The sequence below is a fragment of the Macaca fascicularis genome, chromosome 10, assembly GCF_037993035.2.
Source record: "Macaca fascicularis isolate 582-1 chromosome 10, T2T-MFA8v1.1".
NCBI lineage: Eukaryota > Metazoa > Chordata > Mammalia > Primates > Cercopithecidae > Macaca > Macaca fascicularis.
In genome coordinates this window covers 89,370,017-89,389,820 of record NC_088384.1, presented here as the reverse complement: position 1 = coordinate 89,389,820, position 19,804 = coordinate 89,370,017, and the positions used below count along the sequence as shown (strand labels likewise).

Genomic DNA, 19,804 nt, shown 5'->3' with positions numbered 1-19,804 from the left:
TCTGTGATCATTGCTGTTTAATGTTACTCTTAAAATTGTTTTGTGACACTGTGAGCCACACCCACATAAGACGGCGACCTAAACTGATAAATGATGTGTGTGTTCTGACTGCTCCACTGACAGCCATTCCCCCATCTCTCTCCCTCTCCTCAGCCCTCCCTATTCCCCGAGACACAACAATATTGAAATTGGGCCATTTAATTACCCTACAGTGGCCTCTAAAGTGCTCAAGTGAAGGGAAGGGTCGCACAGCTCTCACTTGAAATCAAAAGCCAGAAATGTTTAAACTTACTGAGGAAATCATGTTGAAAGCCAAGCTAGGCTGAAAGGCCTCTTATGCCAACCAGCCAAGTTGTAAATGCAAAGGAAAAGTTTACGAAGGAAATTAAAAGTACTACTCCACTGAACACATGCATGATAAGAAAACAAAACAGCCCTTTTGGCTGGGTGTGGTGGCTCACACCTTTAATCCCAGCACTTTGGGAGGCCAAGGTGGGCAGATCATCTGAGGTCAGGAGTTCTAGACCAGCCTGGCCAACATGGCAAAATGCTGTCTTTACTAAAAATAGAAAAATTGGCTGGGTTTGATGGTACACACCTGTAATCCTAGCTGCTTGGGAGTCTGAGGCTGGAGAATTGCTTGAACCCAGGAGGCAGAGGTTGCAGTGAGCCGAGATTGTGCCACTGCATTCCAGCCTGGGCAATAGAGTGAGTCTTCATCTCAAAAAAAAAACCAAAAAAACCCACCAACCCAAACCAGCCTTTTTGCTGATATGGAGAAAGCTTCAGTGATCTGAAGAGAAGATCAAAGAAGCCACAGCACTGCCTTATGCCAAAACCTAATCCAGAGTAAAGCCTTAGCTCTCTTCAGTTCTCTGAAGGCCAAGAGATGTGAGGAAGCTGAAGAAGAAAAGTTTGAAGCTAGCAGAGGTTGACTTACAAGGTTTGAGGAAAGAAGCCATCTCTCTTAACATCAAAGTGCAAGGGGAAGCCACAGTGCTGATGTAGAAGCTGCGCAAGTTATCCAGAAGATCTAGCTAAGCTCAATGATGAAGGTGGTTCTACTAAACAACAGTTATTCTGTGTAAATGAGCCGTCTTCTATTGGAAGAAGATGTCATCTGGGACTTTCATAGCTAGAGAAGAGTGTCAGTGCCATTCTTCAAAGCTTTAAAGGACAGGCTGACTTTCTTTTGTTTTCTTTAAAAAAAAATTAGAGATGGGGTCTTACTGTGTTGCCCAGGCTGGTCTTGAGCACCTGACCTCAAGCAGTTCTCCCACCTAGGCCTCTCAAGGTGCTGGGATCACAGGCGTGAGCCACTGCGCCCAGCCAGACTCTCTTTAGGGGCCAGGGCAGCTGGTGACTTTAAGTTGAAGCCAGTGCTCATGTGCCATTTTGAAAATCCTAGGGCCCTTAAGAATGATGTTAAATCTCTGCCTGTACTCTATAAATAGAGGAACAAAGCCTGGATGATAGCACACCTGTTTATAGCATGATTTACTGAATATTTAATTTTTAATTTTTTGTAGAGTTGGTGTCTCCCTGTGTTGCGCAGGCTGGTCTCAAACTCTTGGACTCAAGTGCTCCTTCTACCTCATTCTCCCAAAGTGCTGGGATTACAGGCATAAGCTACTGTGCTTGTCTAGTTAACTGAGTATTTTAAGCTCACTGTCGAGAGCTACTGCTTAGGAAAAAAGATTCCTTTCTAAATATGACTGTTCATTGACAATGCACCTAAGTCATCCCAGAGCTCTGATAGAGATGTACAGAGAGATTATTAGTGTTGTTTTTATGCCTGCTAACACAATATCCATTTTGCAGCCCATGGATCAAGGAGTAATTTCAACTTTCAAGCCCTATTATTTTAGTTTTTATATAAGATCGATTCTTATTTAAGAAATATATTTCATAAAGCTATAGCTGTCATAGATAATGGCTTCTCTGATGGATCTGGGCAGAGTAAATTGAAAACATTCTGGAAATAGTTCATCATTCTAGATGCCATTAAGAACATTAATGATTCATGGGAACAGGTCGAAATGTCAACATTTAATAGGAGTTTGGAAGACACTGATTTCAACACTCGTGGATGATTTTGAGGGGCTCACGACTTCAGTGGAGGAAATAACTGTAGATGTGGTGGAAATAGCAAGAGAACTAGAATTAGAAGTGGGGCCTGAAGATGTGACTGAATTGTTGCAATCTCATGGTCAAACTTCAATGAATGAGGAGTTGCTTCTTATGAATGAGCAGAGAAAATGGTTTCTTTTTTTTTTTTGAGATGGGTCTCACTCTGTCGCCCAGGTTGGAGTGCTGTGTTGCAATCTTGGCTCACTGCAACCTCTGCATCCAGGTTCAAGTAATTCTCCTGCTTCAGCCTCCCAGGTAGCTGGGATTATGGACACCTGCCACCACGCCCAGCTAAATTTTTGTATTTTTAGTAGAGATGGGGTTATGCCATGTTGGCCTGGCTGGTCTTGAACTCCTGACCTCAAGTGATCCACCCACCTGGGCCTCCCAGAGTTCTGGGATTACAGGTATGAGCCACCGTGCCTGGCCTGAAAATGGTTTCTTGATATAGAATCTACTCCTGGTGAAGATGCTATGGATATTATTGAAATGACAACAAAGTGTTTAGAATATTGCATAAACTTAGTTGATAAAACAGTGGCAGGGTTTGAGAGGACTGCAGTTTTGAAAGATGTTCTATTGGGGTAAAATATTATTATAGAATAAATATTCTATTGTGGGTAAAATACTATCAAATAGCATCGCATGTTGTAGAGCAGTCTTTCATGAAAGAGTCATTTGATATGGCCAACTTCATCGTTGTCTTGTTTTAACAAATTGTCACAGCCACCTCAACCTTCTGCAGCCACCACCCTGATCAATCAGCAGCCAGCACCATTGCTCACTTGAAGGCTCACATGATCGTTAGCATTTTTTTTAGCAATAAAGTATTCTAAGGGTGGGTGTGGTGACTCATCCCTATAATCCCAGCACTTTGGGAGGTTGAGGCAGGAGAATCACTTGAGCCTAGGAGTTGGACACCAGCCCAGGCAACATAACAACTTTATAATTTTTATTTTTATTTTTTTTCGAGACTGAGTCTTGCCCTGTCGCCCAGGCTGGAGTGCAGTGGCATGATCTTGGCTCACTTTAACCTCTGCCTCCCGGGTTCAAGCAATTCTCCTGCCTCACCTCCCAAGAAGTGGGGACTACAGGCGCGTGCCACCGCGCCTGGCTAATTTTTGTGTTCTTGGTAGAGACGGGGTTTCACCATGTTGGCCAGGCTGGTCTTGAACTCTTGACCTCGTGATCCTCCCGCCTCGGCCTCCCAAAGTGCTGGGATTACAGGTGTGAGCCACTGCGCCTGACCCTATAATTTTTAAATAAAAAAATTAGCTGGGCATCGTAGCACATGCCTGTAGTCATAGTTACTTGGGAGGCTGCAGCAGGAGGATCGCTTGGTCTAGGAGTTCAAGGTTGGGGTGAGCTATGGTTTCACTGCACTCTAGTGAGGGCGATAGACTGAGACCCTATCTCAATATATTTAAAAAAATTTAAGTATAATGAAATTAAGGTATGTACATTGTTTTCACTTAATGGACTGCAGTATAGAGTAAATATAACTTATTTGCACTGGGGAACCAAAACATTTGTGTCACTCACGTTATTGTAATATTCTTGTCATTGTGGTGATCTGGAACCAAACCTGTGATATCTCTGAGGTATGCCTGTGTTGTGTCAAAGGTACTTAGCACAGGGCCTGGCATGGAGTAGGTAAGCCTGCATCTGAAACCTTCTATTGGAGGTTTTTGGTTTCAGTGAAATGTCTTTCTTTTGGCCCCCACTTTCATCTTTTTTCCTCTGGATTGTCTTCTTATTCAGTTGTAAAAGTTCTTTATATATCCTTTAATTTTTTGACCACTGCAAAACGGCCTTTCTTGCAATGGAGGAGAGAGACTGGGCTCCATTCTCTTTATGTTTTCTTTTCTTTTCTTTTTCTTTTTTTCTTTCTTTCTTCTTTTTTTTTTTTTTGAGATGGAGTCTCGCTCTGTCACCCAGGCTAGAGTGCAGTGGCGTGATCTGGCCTCACTGCAACCTCTGCCTCCGGGGTTCAAGTGATTCTCCTGCCTCAGCCTCCTGAGTAGCTAGGATTACAGGTGCACACCACCATGCCCAGCTAATTTTTGTATTTTTAGTAGAGACGGGGTTTTACCATGTTGACCAGGCTGGTCTCAAACTGCTGACCTCAAATGATCTGCCCAGCTCAGCCTCCCAAAGTGCTGGGATTACAAGGGTGAGCCACCACGCCCAGCCTCTATGTATTCTTGATTCAAATCCTTTGTCAATGTGTTTTCAAATATTTTCCCCTAGTATCAGTTTTTTGATGGCATCTTTTTTTTTTCCCCCTTTTTTCTTCTTTTAAAAATTAAAAAAAAAATAGACCCAAGGCCTTGCTGTGTTGTCCAGGCTGGTCTTGAACTCTTGGCCTCAAGCAATCCTCCTGCCTTGGCCTCCCAAAGTGCTGGGATTACAGAGGTGAGCCATGACACCTGGCCTGATGGTATGTTTAAAAGTGACTAGTTTGGGCTGGGCATGGTGGCTCACGCCTGTAATCCCAGCACTTTGCGAGGCTGAGGCAGGCAGATAACTTGAGGTCAGTATTTCTAGATCAGCCTGGGCAGCATCGTCTCTGCTAAAAATACAAAAATTAGCCAGGCGTGGTGGTTCGCACCTGTAATCCCTGCTACTAGGGAGGCTGAGGCAGGAGAATCGCTTGAACCCAAGAGACAGAGGTTGCAGTGAGCTGAGATGGCACCACTGTACTCCAGCCTGGGTGAGGGAGTAAAACTCTGTCTCAAAAAAAAAAAAAAGAAAGTGACTAGTTTGTTGTAAGCTAGATGAGAGAAGTGCCATTTTTGCCTTCTTTGCCTGCTGACCCTAGTGTCAGCACTACCTGTATTCAGCTCCATGGCTTTAATCTGACCTCTGCTTGCTTGCTTCTCTCTACTCTTTAATTTTTTTTTTTTTTTTGAGATGGAGTCTTGCTCTGTCACCCAGACTGGAGTGCAGTGGCGTGATCTTGGCTTACTGCAAGCTCTGCCTCCCGGGTTCACGCCATTCTCCTGCCTCAGCTTCCCGAGTAGCTGGGACTACAGGCGCCCGCCACTACGCCCGGCTGATTTTTTTTTGTATTTTTAGTAGAGACGGGGTTTCACCGTGTTAGCCAGGATGGTCTCGATCTCCTGACCTCGTGATCCGCCCGTCTTGGCCTCCCAAAGGGCTGGGATTACAGGCGTGAGCCACCGCGCCCGGCTTCTTCTCTCTACTCTTTGAAAGCAGAGATGCCATTAGGTGAAATGTCTGGGACAACAGAAGGGGGCTTGAACAAAAGTTAGGGAATAGGTGATTTGTGTGTTTGGTTTAATTAGCCTCTTTATTATGTGAAAATTAACCTTGGAGGATACATAGTAAGAGCGATGTTGCTTTCTGTAAGGTTCTTTGGTGAGATTTTGATTACCTATAATGTGTTCTGTTTCATCAGGTTCTGCAGCTGATTCATGAGAGAGATAACATCTGTAAACAGATCCACCTACCAGCCCAGAGTGGAAGCAGCCGTGTGTTGGAGGCCATGAGGAGGGGGTCAGACTTGCTTGGAGAGGGGGCATCCCCCACTTTTCCATGTTTCCTTAATGACCAAACAGTGTCTTTGTTGCCAAGAACCTAGCGTAGTGTGTGGCACACAGTAGCTGCTCAGTAAATATTTATTGTATGACTAAGCCACTGGGCACTGGAGTTTGCTTCTGCTCACTCCATAAGCAAAGGCTAAGGACTGGTCACCCATTTTCACTGTGTAGTTTAAAAAACGTAAATATTTACTGAGCAGCTACTGTGTGCCAGTGAGTATTTATTGTATGACTAAGCTATGGAGCACTGGAGCTTGCTTCTGCTAATTCCATAAGCATAGGCTAAGGACTGGGTCACCCATTTTCACTGTTTAGTATGTTTTTTTAAATTAAGCATCTATGGTGTGGCACACTCTGAGATTTTAATTCTTTAATGTTAACATTAAGGTTTTGTTACATCTTAGAATTTAAATGTCACTCTATGTGTTCACTTTGAGAATAATAAGTATTACACAGATGAGACTGAAGGGAGAATGTGTCTCAAGGCAAGCTGTATGGAATTAGTGCTTTGTCTTTTTCCACAGGGCATAGTGTTCTAGAGGTCCTCTAAAATGTTTAATCTGGAGGCCGAGGTGGGCAGATTGCCTGAGCTCAGTAGTTTGAGAATAGACCAGCCTGGGCAACATGGGGGAACCCAGTCTTTACACACACACACACACACCCCTGCGCAACATGGCAAAATCCAGTCTCTACACACACACACAAAACCCCCTGGGCAACATGGCAAAACTCAGTCTCTACACACACACACACCTGGGCAACATGGCGAAACCCAGTCTCTACACACACACACAACACACACACACTAGCTGGTGTAGGTGGTGCACATCTGTGGTCACAGCTGCTTGAGAGGCTGAGGTGGAAGAATCACTTGAGCCCAGAAGTTTGAGGCTGCAGTGAGCTGAGATTGTGCCACTGCACTCCAGCCTGGAAGACAGAGTGAGACTCTGTCTCAAAAAAAAAAAAGTTTATGTCCTTGAAATAAAAATCCATAGGCTCTAGATTAGATTAGAAGATACAGCTTGGATCAAAAGGGCTCTTTTGGATACTTTAATCTACTTGTGTGCCCTGCCATGTGGATGAGAAGTGATTACACGTGGGAATTCATAGTGTTATCTTTTTGTAGCATTCATTTAAAAAGATTGGATTTATGTAGGCCTTTTCCTTTTGTTCTTTATTGCAGATATTCAAGAGAAGCTTATGTGGAGTTAGTTCACCATATCAGAGAATCTATTCCAGGTACATTTAAGAAACCCATTCTGCTGTGCATGTTACTCTACCAGTGACCAGCCTTGTTGTTAGATACAGGCAGCTGTCATCACCTTTGGCATTTCCTTGTGACACAATTTCTTTTTTCTTTTTTTTTCTTAAAAAACGGAGTCTCGCTCTGTCGCCCAGGCTGGAGTACAGTGGCCGGATCTCAGCTCACTGCAAGCTCCGCCACCCGGGTTTACGCCATTCTCCTTCCTCAGCCTCCCGAGTAGCTGGGACTACAGGCGCCCACCACCTCGCCCAGCTAGTGTTTTGTACTTTTTAGTAGAGACGGGGTTTCACCGTGTTAGCCAGGATAGTCTCGATCTCCTGACCTCGTGATCCGCCCGTCTCGGCCTCCCAAAGTGCTGGGATTACAGGCTTGAGCCACTGCGCCTGGCTGTGACACAATTTCATACTTCTTGTGCTCTTCTTCTTTCTCTTTCTCTCTCTTTGTATTCTTTCTTTTATGTGTTTCTGACTTTTTGTTGTCTTAGTCCTGCTGGAAATACTCAGGTATGGATGACCTTGTGGTCTTGAGGCTATAGAAACTCCTTTTCTATGGTCTTTGTATTTCTGGACATAGAGGAAAGACCTTATCTCATCTTGTACGGTGACAAAGTTATGTCTAAATTAGTTCTGATTTGAGAGCAATTGATATCTTTTAAAATGTGTACTTTTTCTAACTAGCTTTATGGCAACTTATTACTGTAAATTTTAAAGATAATTCCTTTCATATTATCTTATTCTATATTCTCCTCTGTCCTCTTCCTCCTAATAAAATAGTCTGTAGTCTTTTAGTTTAGATTTGGTTGTGGGTGTATACATTTTTCCCAAAATTTCTAATTATAACTGGTTTTTTTTGTTTTTTTTTGTTTGTTTTTTGTTTTTTTGAGAGAGAATCTTGCTCTATTGCCCAGGCTAGAGTGTGGTGGTGCAATCTCGGCTCACTGCAGCCTCTGCCTGCCTGGTTCAAGCGATTTTTGTACCTCAGCCTCCCAAGTAGCCAAGACTATAGGCTACCACGCCCAGCTAATTTTTGTATTTTTTTTGGTAGAGACGGGTTTTACCATGTTGCCCAGGCTGGTCCTGAACTCCTGACCTCAAGTGATCTGCCTGCCTCAGCCTGCCAAAGTATTGGGATTATAGGCATGAGCCGCTGCACCCGGCCTAATTATTGTAACTTTTATGCACAAAGACTTTCATTTTGTTGGGGCAGGGTAATGCGGAGTCCAGGTATGTGACTATGGGCGAAGCTCCACTGTTACAGGCTGTGTGGTAGCAGATAAGTGACTTCATTTCTTTGGGCTGCAGCTTTCTCATGTGTAAAATGGAGTTAATAGTACTCACCTCATTGGGTCATTGGAATAATTTTTTTGGGGGGGATAGGCTGTCATTCTGTCGCCCAGGCTGGAGTGCAGTGGCATGAACACAGTTCACTGCAGCCTTGACCTCCCTGGGCTCAGGTGATCCTCACACCTCAGCCTCCTGAGCAGCTGGGACTACAGTTGAACACCACCATGCCTGGCTAATTTTTGTATTTTTTTGTAGAGATGGGGTTTTGCCAGGCTGGTCTCGATCTCCTGACCTCAAGTGATCCGCCCACCTCAGTCTCTCAAAGTGCTGGGATTACAGGGGTGAGCCACTGCACCCAGCCGCTACTACTGTCTTAAATGACCGTTGTATGAAACCAAATTCAGAAATACATTTTTGTATGAAACACCACAAGCTTTTCACTGGTAAAAACTGAAGGACTGAAATGAAAATGTGGACTCCTACTGTGTCCTTAAATGCAGCACTGGAAGTGGAAATACCTTTTCTAGTGCTTAGGGGAAATGTAGGCCAAGAAGCTGGTCTCTGTCATGGAATGCTGTGGATGAAGAGGCCCATCTTGCCTTACTCTGTACTGACTATTTGTTTTACTTATGCATGGGCTGAATGTCCTAGGGAGGGCCTTACAGTTGCTATCCCTCCCTTGTAATTCACATATGCCAAAGGCCTCCCTTGAAGGTAAACAGCAGTGACCTGTCATCCTTTGCTGTGTGTCACAGGTGTGAGCCTCAGCAGCGACTTCATTGCTGGCTTTTGTGGTGAGACGGAGGAAGATCACGTCCAGACAGTCTCTTTGCTCCGGGAAGTTCAGTACAACATGGGCTTCCTCTTTGCCTACAGCATGAGACAGGTGAGTCCTGGGGTTGGGGAGCACTGACATCATTCCTGACCAGTTTGGAGGTGATTGTAGAGATCCGGGCAGAAGAGAGAGTGGTGGCAAGGCAGTCCTTGAGAAACCACAGGCTCTTACGATTTACTTCCTTTCATTTTTCTAGTCCACTCTGTCTACTCTTTGAAATAGTTCAGCAGTTTGGTGATACATGATTACTGTGCCAGTATTCCTCTTCATTAAAATATTTTAACATTATGTTTAGATTGTTTACAATTTGAATATGGAAGGAGAAAACCTTTTCTTTATAAGAAATCTAAGATTGTTTCTTAACATGCAGAACTCCTTTTTGGTTTGCAGGTGTGATTTATTTTACCGGGGCCCCTGGTCATCTTCGCAACCATCCTCAGTGGTTCCTCATTTCTGTTTTCCTAGGCAAGTGAACTCACTTGGAAGCTTCCCAAGAAACAAAACAGATTCCCGGGAAAACACAGCAGAAGGAGATTAGGAAAGGAGAGATTAGTGCACTTTTCCTGCAGAGAAGGATAGTCCTGGTTGACTGTCATTTTCTTGATTGTAGGCATGGATTTGCATGGTTCACTCCTCATTCCCTCAGTCACCTTTGTGGCAGTGTGCTTGTGTTTGGGCAGGAGATTGAAGGCCCCTGTGGCCAGGGGTCTCAGAAAAGCTGGCTGACGAATGACTGAACCCATGACTTCATTGTCATTGTTACTGAGCTGCCATCAACCAAACTATTTTTTTTGTTTTTTTAAGAAGCAGTGTCTTGCTCAGGCAGTCCTTCCCCCTCGGTCTCCCAAAGTGCTGAGATTAAAGGTGTGAGTCATGACACCTCGACTAATTCATTTGTTTTAAAGCCACTGCATAGTGTTCTGTGGACAGCGTAACTGTGCCGACGTATGTATCTATTCATGTCTCTTTTATTGTTTTGGAGAGATGAAGCTTCAGAGGAACTGTTAGTTTCTATTTTGCTTTCTTTCCATGGACATCACAAATATGCAAGAGAAATTCTTTTTTTTTTTTGAGACAGAGTCTCGCTCTGTCGCCAGGCTGGAGGGCAGAGGTGTGATCTTGACTCACTGCAACCTCCACCCCTGGGTTCAAGCGATCCTCCTGCCTCAGCCTCCTGAGTAGCTGGGATTACTGGTGCATGCCACCATACCCAGCTAATTTTTGTATTTTTTAGTAGAGACAGGGTTTCACCATGTTGGCCAAGATGGTCTTGCTCTCTTGACCTCGTGATCCACCCAGCCTCCCAAGATAAATTCTTTTTTTTAATTTTTTGAGACAGAGTCTCGCTCTTGTTGCCCAGGCTGAAGTGCAATGGCATGGCAGCTCACCGCAACCTCTGCCTCCTGGGTTCAAGCTATTCTCCTGCCTCAGTCTCCTGAGTAACTGGGATTACAGGCATGTGCCACCACGCGCGGCTAATTTTGTATCTTTAGTAGAGACAGGGTTTCTCCATGTTGGTCAGGCTGGTCTCCAACTCCTAACCTCACGTGATCTGCCAACCTTGGTTTCCCAAAGTGCTGAGATTACAGACGTGAGCCACTGCACCTGGCCTGAGAAAATCTTTTTAATACTAGGATCGGTAGAGGTGGGAGGATCACTTAAGCCCAGGAGTTTCAGACCAACCTGGGTAACAGGGAGACCCTGTCTCTACAAAAAAAAAAAAAAAAGCCAAGCTTGGTGGCACATGCCTGTGTTCCCAGCTATTTGGGAGGCTGAAGAGGGAGGATCACTTGAGCCTGGGAGGTTGAAGCTGTGGTGAGCCAAGATTGTGTCACTGTACTCCACTTTGGCAACAGAGTGAGACCCTATCTCAAAAAAAGAAAAAAAAAAAATAATCCTGGGGATGGGAAATGGGTTTTCAGCATGTGGGAGAAGCATCCTATGGTCAGTGAATATGAATGTTCACTTTGGGACTGAATTCCTAAGTTAGGGTTAAGGTTACAGGAACTTAATCAAGAACCTAGTGAATGAGAGCAAGCACTCAAATTGTGCCTCTGCCACTTAATAACTGTGTGACATTGGCTGGGCGCGGTGGCTCACGCCTGTAATCCCAGCACTTTGAGAAGCCAAGATGGGCAGATCACGAGGTCAGGAGATCGGGACCATCCTGGCCAACATGGTGAAATCCCGTCTCTACGAAAAATACAAAAAATTCGCTGGGCGTGGTGGTCCCAGCTACTCGGGAGGCTAAGGCAGGAGAATGGCGTGAACCCGGGAGGTGGAGCTTGCAGTGAACTGAGATCGTGCCACTGCACTCCAGCCTGGGCTACAGAGCGAGACTCTGTCTCAAAAACAAAAACAAAAAACAAACAAAAACTGTGTGACATTGGGCAAATGTCTTGGTTTCCTCATCTGTGAAATGGGGATAACATTAGTACCAACCTCATAGGGTTGTTCTGGGGATTAAGTAAGATAATATGTTTAAAGCAGTTACAGTTGTGTTTCATGCATAGTAAATGCACAACAGAGGTAAGTTATTGTTGTTAGTAGACAGAATGGAGTAAACTCTGCAATATGTTTAGGATTCTCCATTTTCCTCTGTGGATCTTCTCTTCAAGGCAGACTGGTTTGAATGTCCAGACTTTGGTATATAGATACTCCTTTTATTCCATACTTTTGTCTAGCTCAGTGGTTCTCCAGCTGTACTGAGCATGAGCTCATGCCATATAGATATATATACACACTGTGGTTTTGAATGATTTAAAGGCATTTTAAGGATAAATTCCCTTTTTTCTTTTGGACTAGGTAATACATGCTTGTAGTATAAAATTCAAAAGTTTAAGTGGTGTACATGAGTAGTTCTTCCTTCTTCCTAGGTTGCCTAATGTTTTAGTTCCTTCCCTTAAGGCAACTACTCTTCGCAATTTCTTTTATAACTTTCTGAGGATATTTCATGTTTTCATAAGCATGCCTGTATGTATTCTGTCTACACCAAAGTTATATGTGTTCATCTGTACTTTGCTTATTTCAAGTAACAGTAGATTTTGGAGAACAATCCACATTAGTACATATAGAACTATCATTCTGTTTAATAGCTGCACAATATTCCATTGTATAGATAAACCATAATTTCTGTGACTACTTGCCTAATGAAACATTTAGGCTGCATTGCATCTTATGTCTTTATAAATAGTGCTGCTGAGTAACCTAGTGTATATGAGCCATTTGGTATATGTATAAGTGTAATGTTAGGATAAATATGAAGAGTAATTTTGAGTCTGTGATTTTCATGTGCTAAATTTAGAATTTAACCCTTGCAAAAATGTGACTCCACTACATTTCTATCTTGGAATGCTCCCAGAGTCAGAGAAAGCTCTTGGCTCTGGCTTGGGTTTCTGTACATGTGTCTGTAACTTGTAGGTAGAATGAACATGGTGTCCCTCTGTGCATTAAGAATAGATTCTACAAGTCCTGGGTGACCTCTGTTTCCTCTTTTTTTTTTAATAGAAGACACGGGCATATCATAGGCTGAAGGATGATGTCCCGGAAGAAGTAAAATTAAGGCGTTTGGAGGAACTTATCACTGTCTTCCGTGAAGAAGCAACAAAAGCCAATCAGATCTCTGTGGGCTGTACCCAGCTGGTGCTAGTGGAAGGGGTGAGGCCATATGTGTTTGTGTTATTATGTTGTTTTTTATGTTTCAGAACATTAGATCTTTGATTTTTTTTTTTTCCTTACTATGTTGCCTAGGCTGGACTCAAACTGCTGGGCTCAAGTGATCCTCTTGCCTCAGCCTCCCAAGTAGCTGGGACTACAGGCTGATGTTTTATTTTTTTATTTTATTTTATTTTATTTTATTTTATTTTATTTTTTTTTTTGAGACGGAGTCTCGCTGTGTCTCCCAGGCTGGAGTGCAGTGGCGTGATCTCGGCTCACTGCAAGCTCCGCCTCCCGGGTTCACGCCATTCTCCCGCCTCAGCCTCCCAAGTAGCTGAGACTACAGGCGCCCGCCACCACGCCTGGCTAGTTTTTTGTATTTTTAGTAGAGACGGGGTTTCACCATGTTAGCCAGGATGGTCTCGATCTCCTGACCTCGTGATCTGCCCGCCTCGGCCTCCCAAAGTGCTGGGATTACAGGCTTGAGCCACCGCGCCCGGCCAGGCTGATGTTTTAAATCAAAGTTTTTGTAGTTTTCAATATACAGATTTTGTCCATGTTTTGTTAGATTTACACACAAAAAAGTATTTATTTATTTATTTATTTATTTATTTATTTATTTATTTTTGAGACAGCGTCTCACTCTGTCACCCAGGCTGGAGTGCAGCAGCAAGATCTCAGCTCACTGCAAGCTCTGCCTCCTGGGTTCACGCCATTCTTCTGCCTCAGCCTCCCGAGTAGCTGGGACTACAGGTGCCCACCACCATGCCTGGCTAATTTTTTGTATTTTTAGTAGAGACGGGTTTTCACTGTGTTAGCCAGGATGGTCTCGATCTCCTGACCTCGTGATCCACCCGCCTCGGCCTCCCAAAGTGCTGGGATTACAGGTGTGAGCCACCAGGCCCGGCCTTTTTTTTGAGGTGGAGTCTCGCTCTTTTGCCCAGGCTGGAGTACGGTGGCACAGTCTCAGCCCACTGCAACCTCTGCTTCCCAGGTTCAAGCGATTCTCTTGCCTCTGCCTCCTGAGTAGCTGGGATTACAGGTGTGTATCACCATGCCTGGCTAATTCTTGCATTTTTTTTAGTAGAGACAGGGTTTCATCATGTTGGCCAGGGTGGTCTCGAAGTTATCCGCCCACCTCAGCCTCGCAAAGTGCTGGGATTACAGGCACGAGCCACCATGCCCGGCCTTTTTTTGTTTTTGTTTTTGAGACGGAGTCTTACTCTTTCGCTTAGGCTGGAGTGCAGTGGCACGATCTTGGCTTACTGCAACCTCTGCCTCCCAGGCTCAAGCAATGCTCCTGCCTCAGCCTCCAGAGTAGCTGGGATCGCAGGTACCCACTACCATGCCCAGCTAATTTTTGTATTTTTAGTAGAGACAGGATTTCACCATATTGACCAGGCTGCTCTCAAACCCCTGACCTCAGGTACTCCACCCACCTCGGCCTCCCAGAGTTGCGATTACTAGTGTGAGCCACTGCTCTCGACCACAAAGCTCTTTCTTAAACATCCAACATAGCCATTACTTACTTGGGGCTAGAGAATAAATAGGTTTTTCAAGGCTAGCAGTTGGAGTCATTGCTTTCTCTTAGAGGAGACTTTCTTTCCTCCAGACATGGCCAATTTAAAACACCAAGTTGCTATGTCCAGAGTGGCAGAAAAGATGATAATGGCTCACATCACTCAGCATTTACTGTCTGCCAGGAACTGTGCACTTTATGGCCATCAGCACAGAATGCCACCACTGTCCTTGGAGAAAGGTGCTGTTATTAGCTCCCTTTTGTGCAGGAGGGTACTGACCTTAGAGACAGAGCATAACTTCCCTAAGGTTACACAGCTAGTGTGTGGCAGAGTCAGTATTTGATACAGCTCTATCTCCAGCGTCTATAATTGCTCTGCCTTTTTTTTTTTTTTTTTTTTTTACATTATGGAGAATTTTAAACATATGTAGACATGGAGGCTGGCCGTAGTGGCTTGCGCCTGTAATCCCAGCACTTTCGGGGGCTGAAGTGGGTGGATCACTTGAGGTCAGGAGTTCGATACCATCCTGTCCAACATGGTGAAACCCCGTCTCTACTGAAAAAACAAAAATTAGCCAGGTATGGTGGTGCACACCTGTAGTCCTAGCTACTCACGAGGCTGAGGTGGGAGAGTTGCTTGAACCTGGGAGGCGGAGGTTGCAGTGAGCCAAGATCACACCATTGCACTCCAGCCTGGGTGACATAGCAAGACTCCATCTCAAAAAAAAAAGATATTTCTTCAGTAAATACTTCAGTATATATGCCTTTAAGATAAAGACTTTAAAAAAATTATAAACAAAGTGCTATTATATCTGACAATAATTGACAACAGTTTCTTAATATTCTTTTTAGATTTCCAGAGCACTTCCAGCTTTCTTAATATTATCAAATATTTGTTCAGTGTTCTAATTTCCCTGTTTGTCTCATGAATGTTCTTTTACACTTGGTTTTTTTCAAATCATAGAACCTGAACTCTCAATTTAATTGATTTTATTATTTATTTTTTATATTTTTTGAGAGAAAGTCTCTCGCTCTGTCGCCCTGGCTGGAGTGTGGTGGTGTAACAATAGCTCACTATATCCTTGAACTCCCTGGGCTCACATTGACCCTCCTGCTTCAACCTCCTGAGTAGCTGGTACTATAATGTGTACAACCATGCCTGGCTAATTTTTCAAATGTTTTGTAGAGATCGGGTTTTGCTGTGTTGCCCAGATTGGTCTCAAACTCCTTGACTCATGCAATCCTCCTACCTCAGCCTCCCACAGTTTTGGGATTACAGGCATGAGCCACTGCACTGGCCTGAACTCTCTTTTTTTAAAAAAATTTATTGTAAAACAACTGCAAACCCATAGGGAAGTTGCAGTGTATTACAAAGACCCTTGAATCATTTCACAGTAAGTTGCTGCCCTGATGTCCCTAAACCCCCAAATACTGTAATGTGTATCTTGTACAAACAGGGACATTCTCCTAGATAACTGTAGTACAACTATGAAAATCAGGAAATTAACCTTGTTAGATTACTACTATCCAATCCTGAGACCCCATGTAAGTTTCTCCAGTTGTCTTCAAACTGTCCTTTATAGGAAAAGGATTTGGTTTAGTACCACATGTTGCATTTAACTGTCATGTCTCTCTAGTCTCCTTTAGTCTAGGATGGTTTCTCATTATTTCTTTGACTTCCATGACCTTGACACTTAAAGATTACAGGCCAGTTATTTTGTAGAAGGTCCCTAATTTGATGTATTTTCATGATAAGATTCAGGTTATGCATTCTTTGGCAGGAATACCAGAGAGAGGACGTTGTATTCTAATCGTATCCTGTGAGGTGGCGTACAGTTTTGATTTGTCTCATTACTGATGATGTTAACTTTGAAAACATGGAAGATACTGTCTCCCAGCCTTCTTGACTGTAAAGTTACTCTTTTTCCTTTTGTAACTAGTAAGTATTTTGTAGGAAATAGTAGAGACTCTAAACCTCAGCTGAAGGTTGTTTTCCTAAAGCGGTATTCATTTAAAGACTGAACTCCTTCCTGTGTCTTTGATTACTTAAGAATATAGCATGTAGTCAGAACTTGATTTTCTAATGGCAGATTATGTGCCCTTTGGATTCTTTTTGGCTCATTATTTAAACCCCGGACTGGGTATCACTCAGTGTATTTAATGTAAGATTCTTATAATGATATACTTCTGTCCCTTCCTCCTCCTTCTGTGCTATTGTTCCAGATTTTTACTTTTGTATCCCTAAATCATTGTTATTTTTGCTTTAAACAATTATCTTTTAAAGGAACTTTAATAAATGAGAGAAAAAAGTCTGTATTTACCCACTCATTTACTATTTCTGGCATTCTTCATCCCTTGTGTACGTTCACGTTTCCACTGGGCATCGTTTTGTTTGTGCTTGAAAGGCTTCTTTTAACATCGCTTGTAATGCAGGTCTTTTGGCAGTGATGCCGCTCAGGTTTTGTTTGTCTGAAAAGATCTTTATTTCACCTTCCTTTTAAAAATATACTTTCACCGAGTGTTGACTTTTAGGTTGACATTTTGAAGGTATCATTCTGTTGACTTCTGACATACATGATTCTGACAGGTTTGTGGTCATTCTTCTTTACTCTATGCCATTTTCTTTGGCTGCTTTTAAGATTTTGCTTTATCATTGTTTTTAGGAATTTGATGTGGCTGGGGGTGGTTTTCTTTGTGTTTACCCCTTTGTGTTTTCTTTGGGATTTTTTTGAGGCTTCTTAGTTTCTGGGGTTATAGTTTTCATCAAATCTGGAAAAATTTCACCTGTTACTCTTCAGATTTTTTTTGCTCTGCTTCCTCTTCCACCCCCCTCCACCACTTCAGTACTTCAATTACACATATGTCCAACCACTTGATACTGTCCCAGAGATCACAGAGATTGTTCCTTCCCTCCCTCCCTCCCTTCCTTTTTTATTTTTTATTTTTTTATTTTTTTATTTTTTGAGATGGAGGCTCACTTTGTTGCCCACACTGGAGTGCAGTGGCATGATCTCGGCTCACTGCAACCTCTGCCTCCCGAATAGCTGGGACTACAGATGTGCGCCACCATGCCTGGCTAATTTTTGTATTTTCAGTATCGATGGGGTTTCGCCATGTTGTCCAGGCTGATCTCAAACTCCTGACCTCAGGTGATTCACTCGCCTCAGCCTCCCAAAATGCTGGAATTACAGGCGTGAGCCACCGCGCCTAGCCAAGAAAACTTTTTTATTCTCTGGATAGTTTGGCCTCACTACTACGATGTGGCCTTCTGTCAGGAGTTGCTAGTAAATATATCCCAAGGAACCGATGAGCATAATTTCTACCCTCCAGGAACTTACGACTGTGACAAATCCATAAACTCTTCTATTTGGTGGTGGATTCCAAGCCACATGTGAGTTCTCGGAACTGTTCAGTGGACAGTTCCCAGGTTACTCTCTTTGCCTGACTTCATGGAGTTTTATGCTACCTGTGCCAGTGTTAGTGTTCAGTGAAGACTCATAAGGACCCCCTGCATATTTCTGAAATTCTTTTTCTGCTTCGCTCCCTCCTTTCTAGAATTTGCTTCACAGTTTCTAACTATTTCAGGCTCCCTGGAGCCTGATCCCTCTCTCTTCAGCGCAGGGAGGACCGCTGTGCTGTGCGTGGGCTCTCCCCTCCTGCTTCACAGGCTCCCGTCTGGCATTGCCTTCTGGCAGAAAGCAGGGGTGATTGGGGGGCTCACTTTGTTTTCCTTCTCTCGCAGTTCACAGTCTTGTGTGATCTTTTTTGTCCAGTATCCGAAAACGGTTGTTTCATGTATTTTGCCCAATTTGCTGGTTATTATTTATAAGGCTGAAGGGTAAACTTGTTTCTCTCTCTTTATCATGGCTGGAAGAGAAGGGTTTCTGTAGACTCTAGAAGTTCATCCCATCATAGTGATGTTAGTATTTTCCTGGCTCTGTCTTCTGGGTGTTGTGATGGAGATTCTGCCTTTCAGTCTGTCTATTCAGTAACGGCAAGTAATCCAGGCCAAACAATCCCAGAACATTCATGAGTGATTAGTATGAGACTGGGTAAAGTGACAGTTGGTTTTCCAAATGCATCACTCATATGTCTCTGGATTTAGGCCTGTTGGAGGTCCATTCTTGCAGAAGGCAGTTCTCTACAGACTCATTGATTAATTGATTCGTTACAATAGAGTTAGCAAAACTTTAGCGTTTCTATTGTGGGCCATACACTGCCCTTGCTGGTGAAGCAGCAGCAAACACTGAGTCTTCAGTGATTCCTTGGTTAAGGATTGCTCTGTGGGTCGGACTCTTGGGGATCCAAGACAGAGAAGGCACAAGTTCTACCCTCCAAGAACTTACGACTGTGACAAATCCATAAACTCTTCTCTCTTCTTTCTGCAGCTCAGTAAACGCTCTGCCACTGACCTGTGCGGCAGGAATGATGGAAACCTTAAGGTGATCTTCCCTGATGCAGAGATGGAGGATGTCAATAACCCTGGGCTCAGGGTCAGAGCCCAGCCTGGGGACTATGTGCTGGTGAAGGTGAGGAGTCGTTTTGGGCTGTCGGCTTGTACTGTGAAATGAGTGTTGGTTTGGATAATTTGTGGTAATAAAGTTTTGTCCTAGAGACACATTTTAGTAAAATAAAAATCTCCTCTCTGGCCGGGCGCGGTGGCTCAAGCCTGTAATCCCAGCACTTTGGGAGGCCGAGACGGGTGGATCACGAGGTCAGGAGATCAAGACCATCCTGGCTAACACGGTGAAACCCCGTCTCTACTAAAAAATACAAAAAACTAGCCGGGCGAGGTGGCGGGCGCCTGTAGTCCCAGCTATTCCGGAGGCTGAGGCAGGAGAATGGCGTGAACCCGGGAGGCGGAGCTTGCAGTGAGCTGAGATCCGGCCACTGTACTCCAGCCTGGGCGACAGAGCGAGACTCCGTCTCAAAAAAAAAAAAAAAAAAAAAAAAAAAATCTCCTCTCAACCAGTACAATGGAAGGGCACTTTGGATTGTATTTTAGACTGCTCCTTACTAATGCTTTCTTATTCTTCTTACCTTTTCTCGTGCCCTGCCCTAGAAGGGTTCTTTGTGGGAATTCGGTGAGTCTGGAGTAAGCAGTGGCAGGTAGTTTCTTGCTGCAGAGAGGCCAGGAGGTGTAAGTGATTTCCAGTGAGTAGAGAGTGTTCCCTGATGGAGATCAACGTGTTCTTTGTGATCTCTGACGGATCAGGCCTCTCTAACGTACATGTGCTCAAGTTTCTTGGGTCTCTTCCCTGGACTTGCAGATCAGCTATATGGCTATGGGATTTTCCCTCTCTTTCTTTCTCTCTTTCACTGGCGATATGCTTCTTTTATTCTCTCCTTCCATTTCTTCTTTTCTTCTGCCTTCTCTTCTCACACTGCCCAGTTCTGCTACTGCCACCTTCCCTGTCTTGTTCTCATGTCCACTTTGCCTCAGAACCAGAAGCTGGCAGGACACGGACTAATGGGTTAGGCAGGACACAGACTGATGCCCTAGAGCATCCACAGAAGTTCCTTTAAGGGCAGGGAAAATGCCTGTTTTGTTTC

At 43.9% G+C, this 19,804-nt stretch overlaps 1 protein-coding gene across 28 annotated transcripts in view; it reads left to right on the top strand.

The window, feature by feature from the left end:
• CDK5RAP1 (CDK5RAP1 mitochondrial tRNA methylthiotransferase) overlaps window positions 1-19,804 on the top strand; it is a 41,965-nt gene that overhangs the window by 21,337 nt on the left and 824 nt on the right. For 18 of the 28 annotated variants that reach the window (XR_012419270.1, XR_012419271.1, XR_012419262.1 and 15 more), the window contains 5 exons: window positions 5,552-5,649; window positions 6,877-6,932; window positions 8,996-9,126; window positions 12,583-12,732; window positions 18,640-18,780. Coding sequence is in view for 15 of the 28 variants with exons in the window: in XM_065522996.1 (XP_065379068.1) it covers window positions 5,552-5,649; window positions 6,877-6,932; window positions 8,996-9,126; window positions 12,583-12,732; window positions 18,640-18,780 (576 nt within the window). In the remaining 13 variants the exon portion in view is untranslated. Of the gene's footprint in view, window positions 1-5,551; window positions 5,736-5,893; window positions 6,933-8,995; window positions 9,127-12,582; window positions 12,733-18,639; window positions 18,781-19,804 lie in introns of those variants that run through there. The other 10 variants (XR_012419269.1, XR_012419260.1, XR_012419265.1 and 7 more) reach the window with 4 other exon arrangements.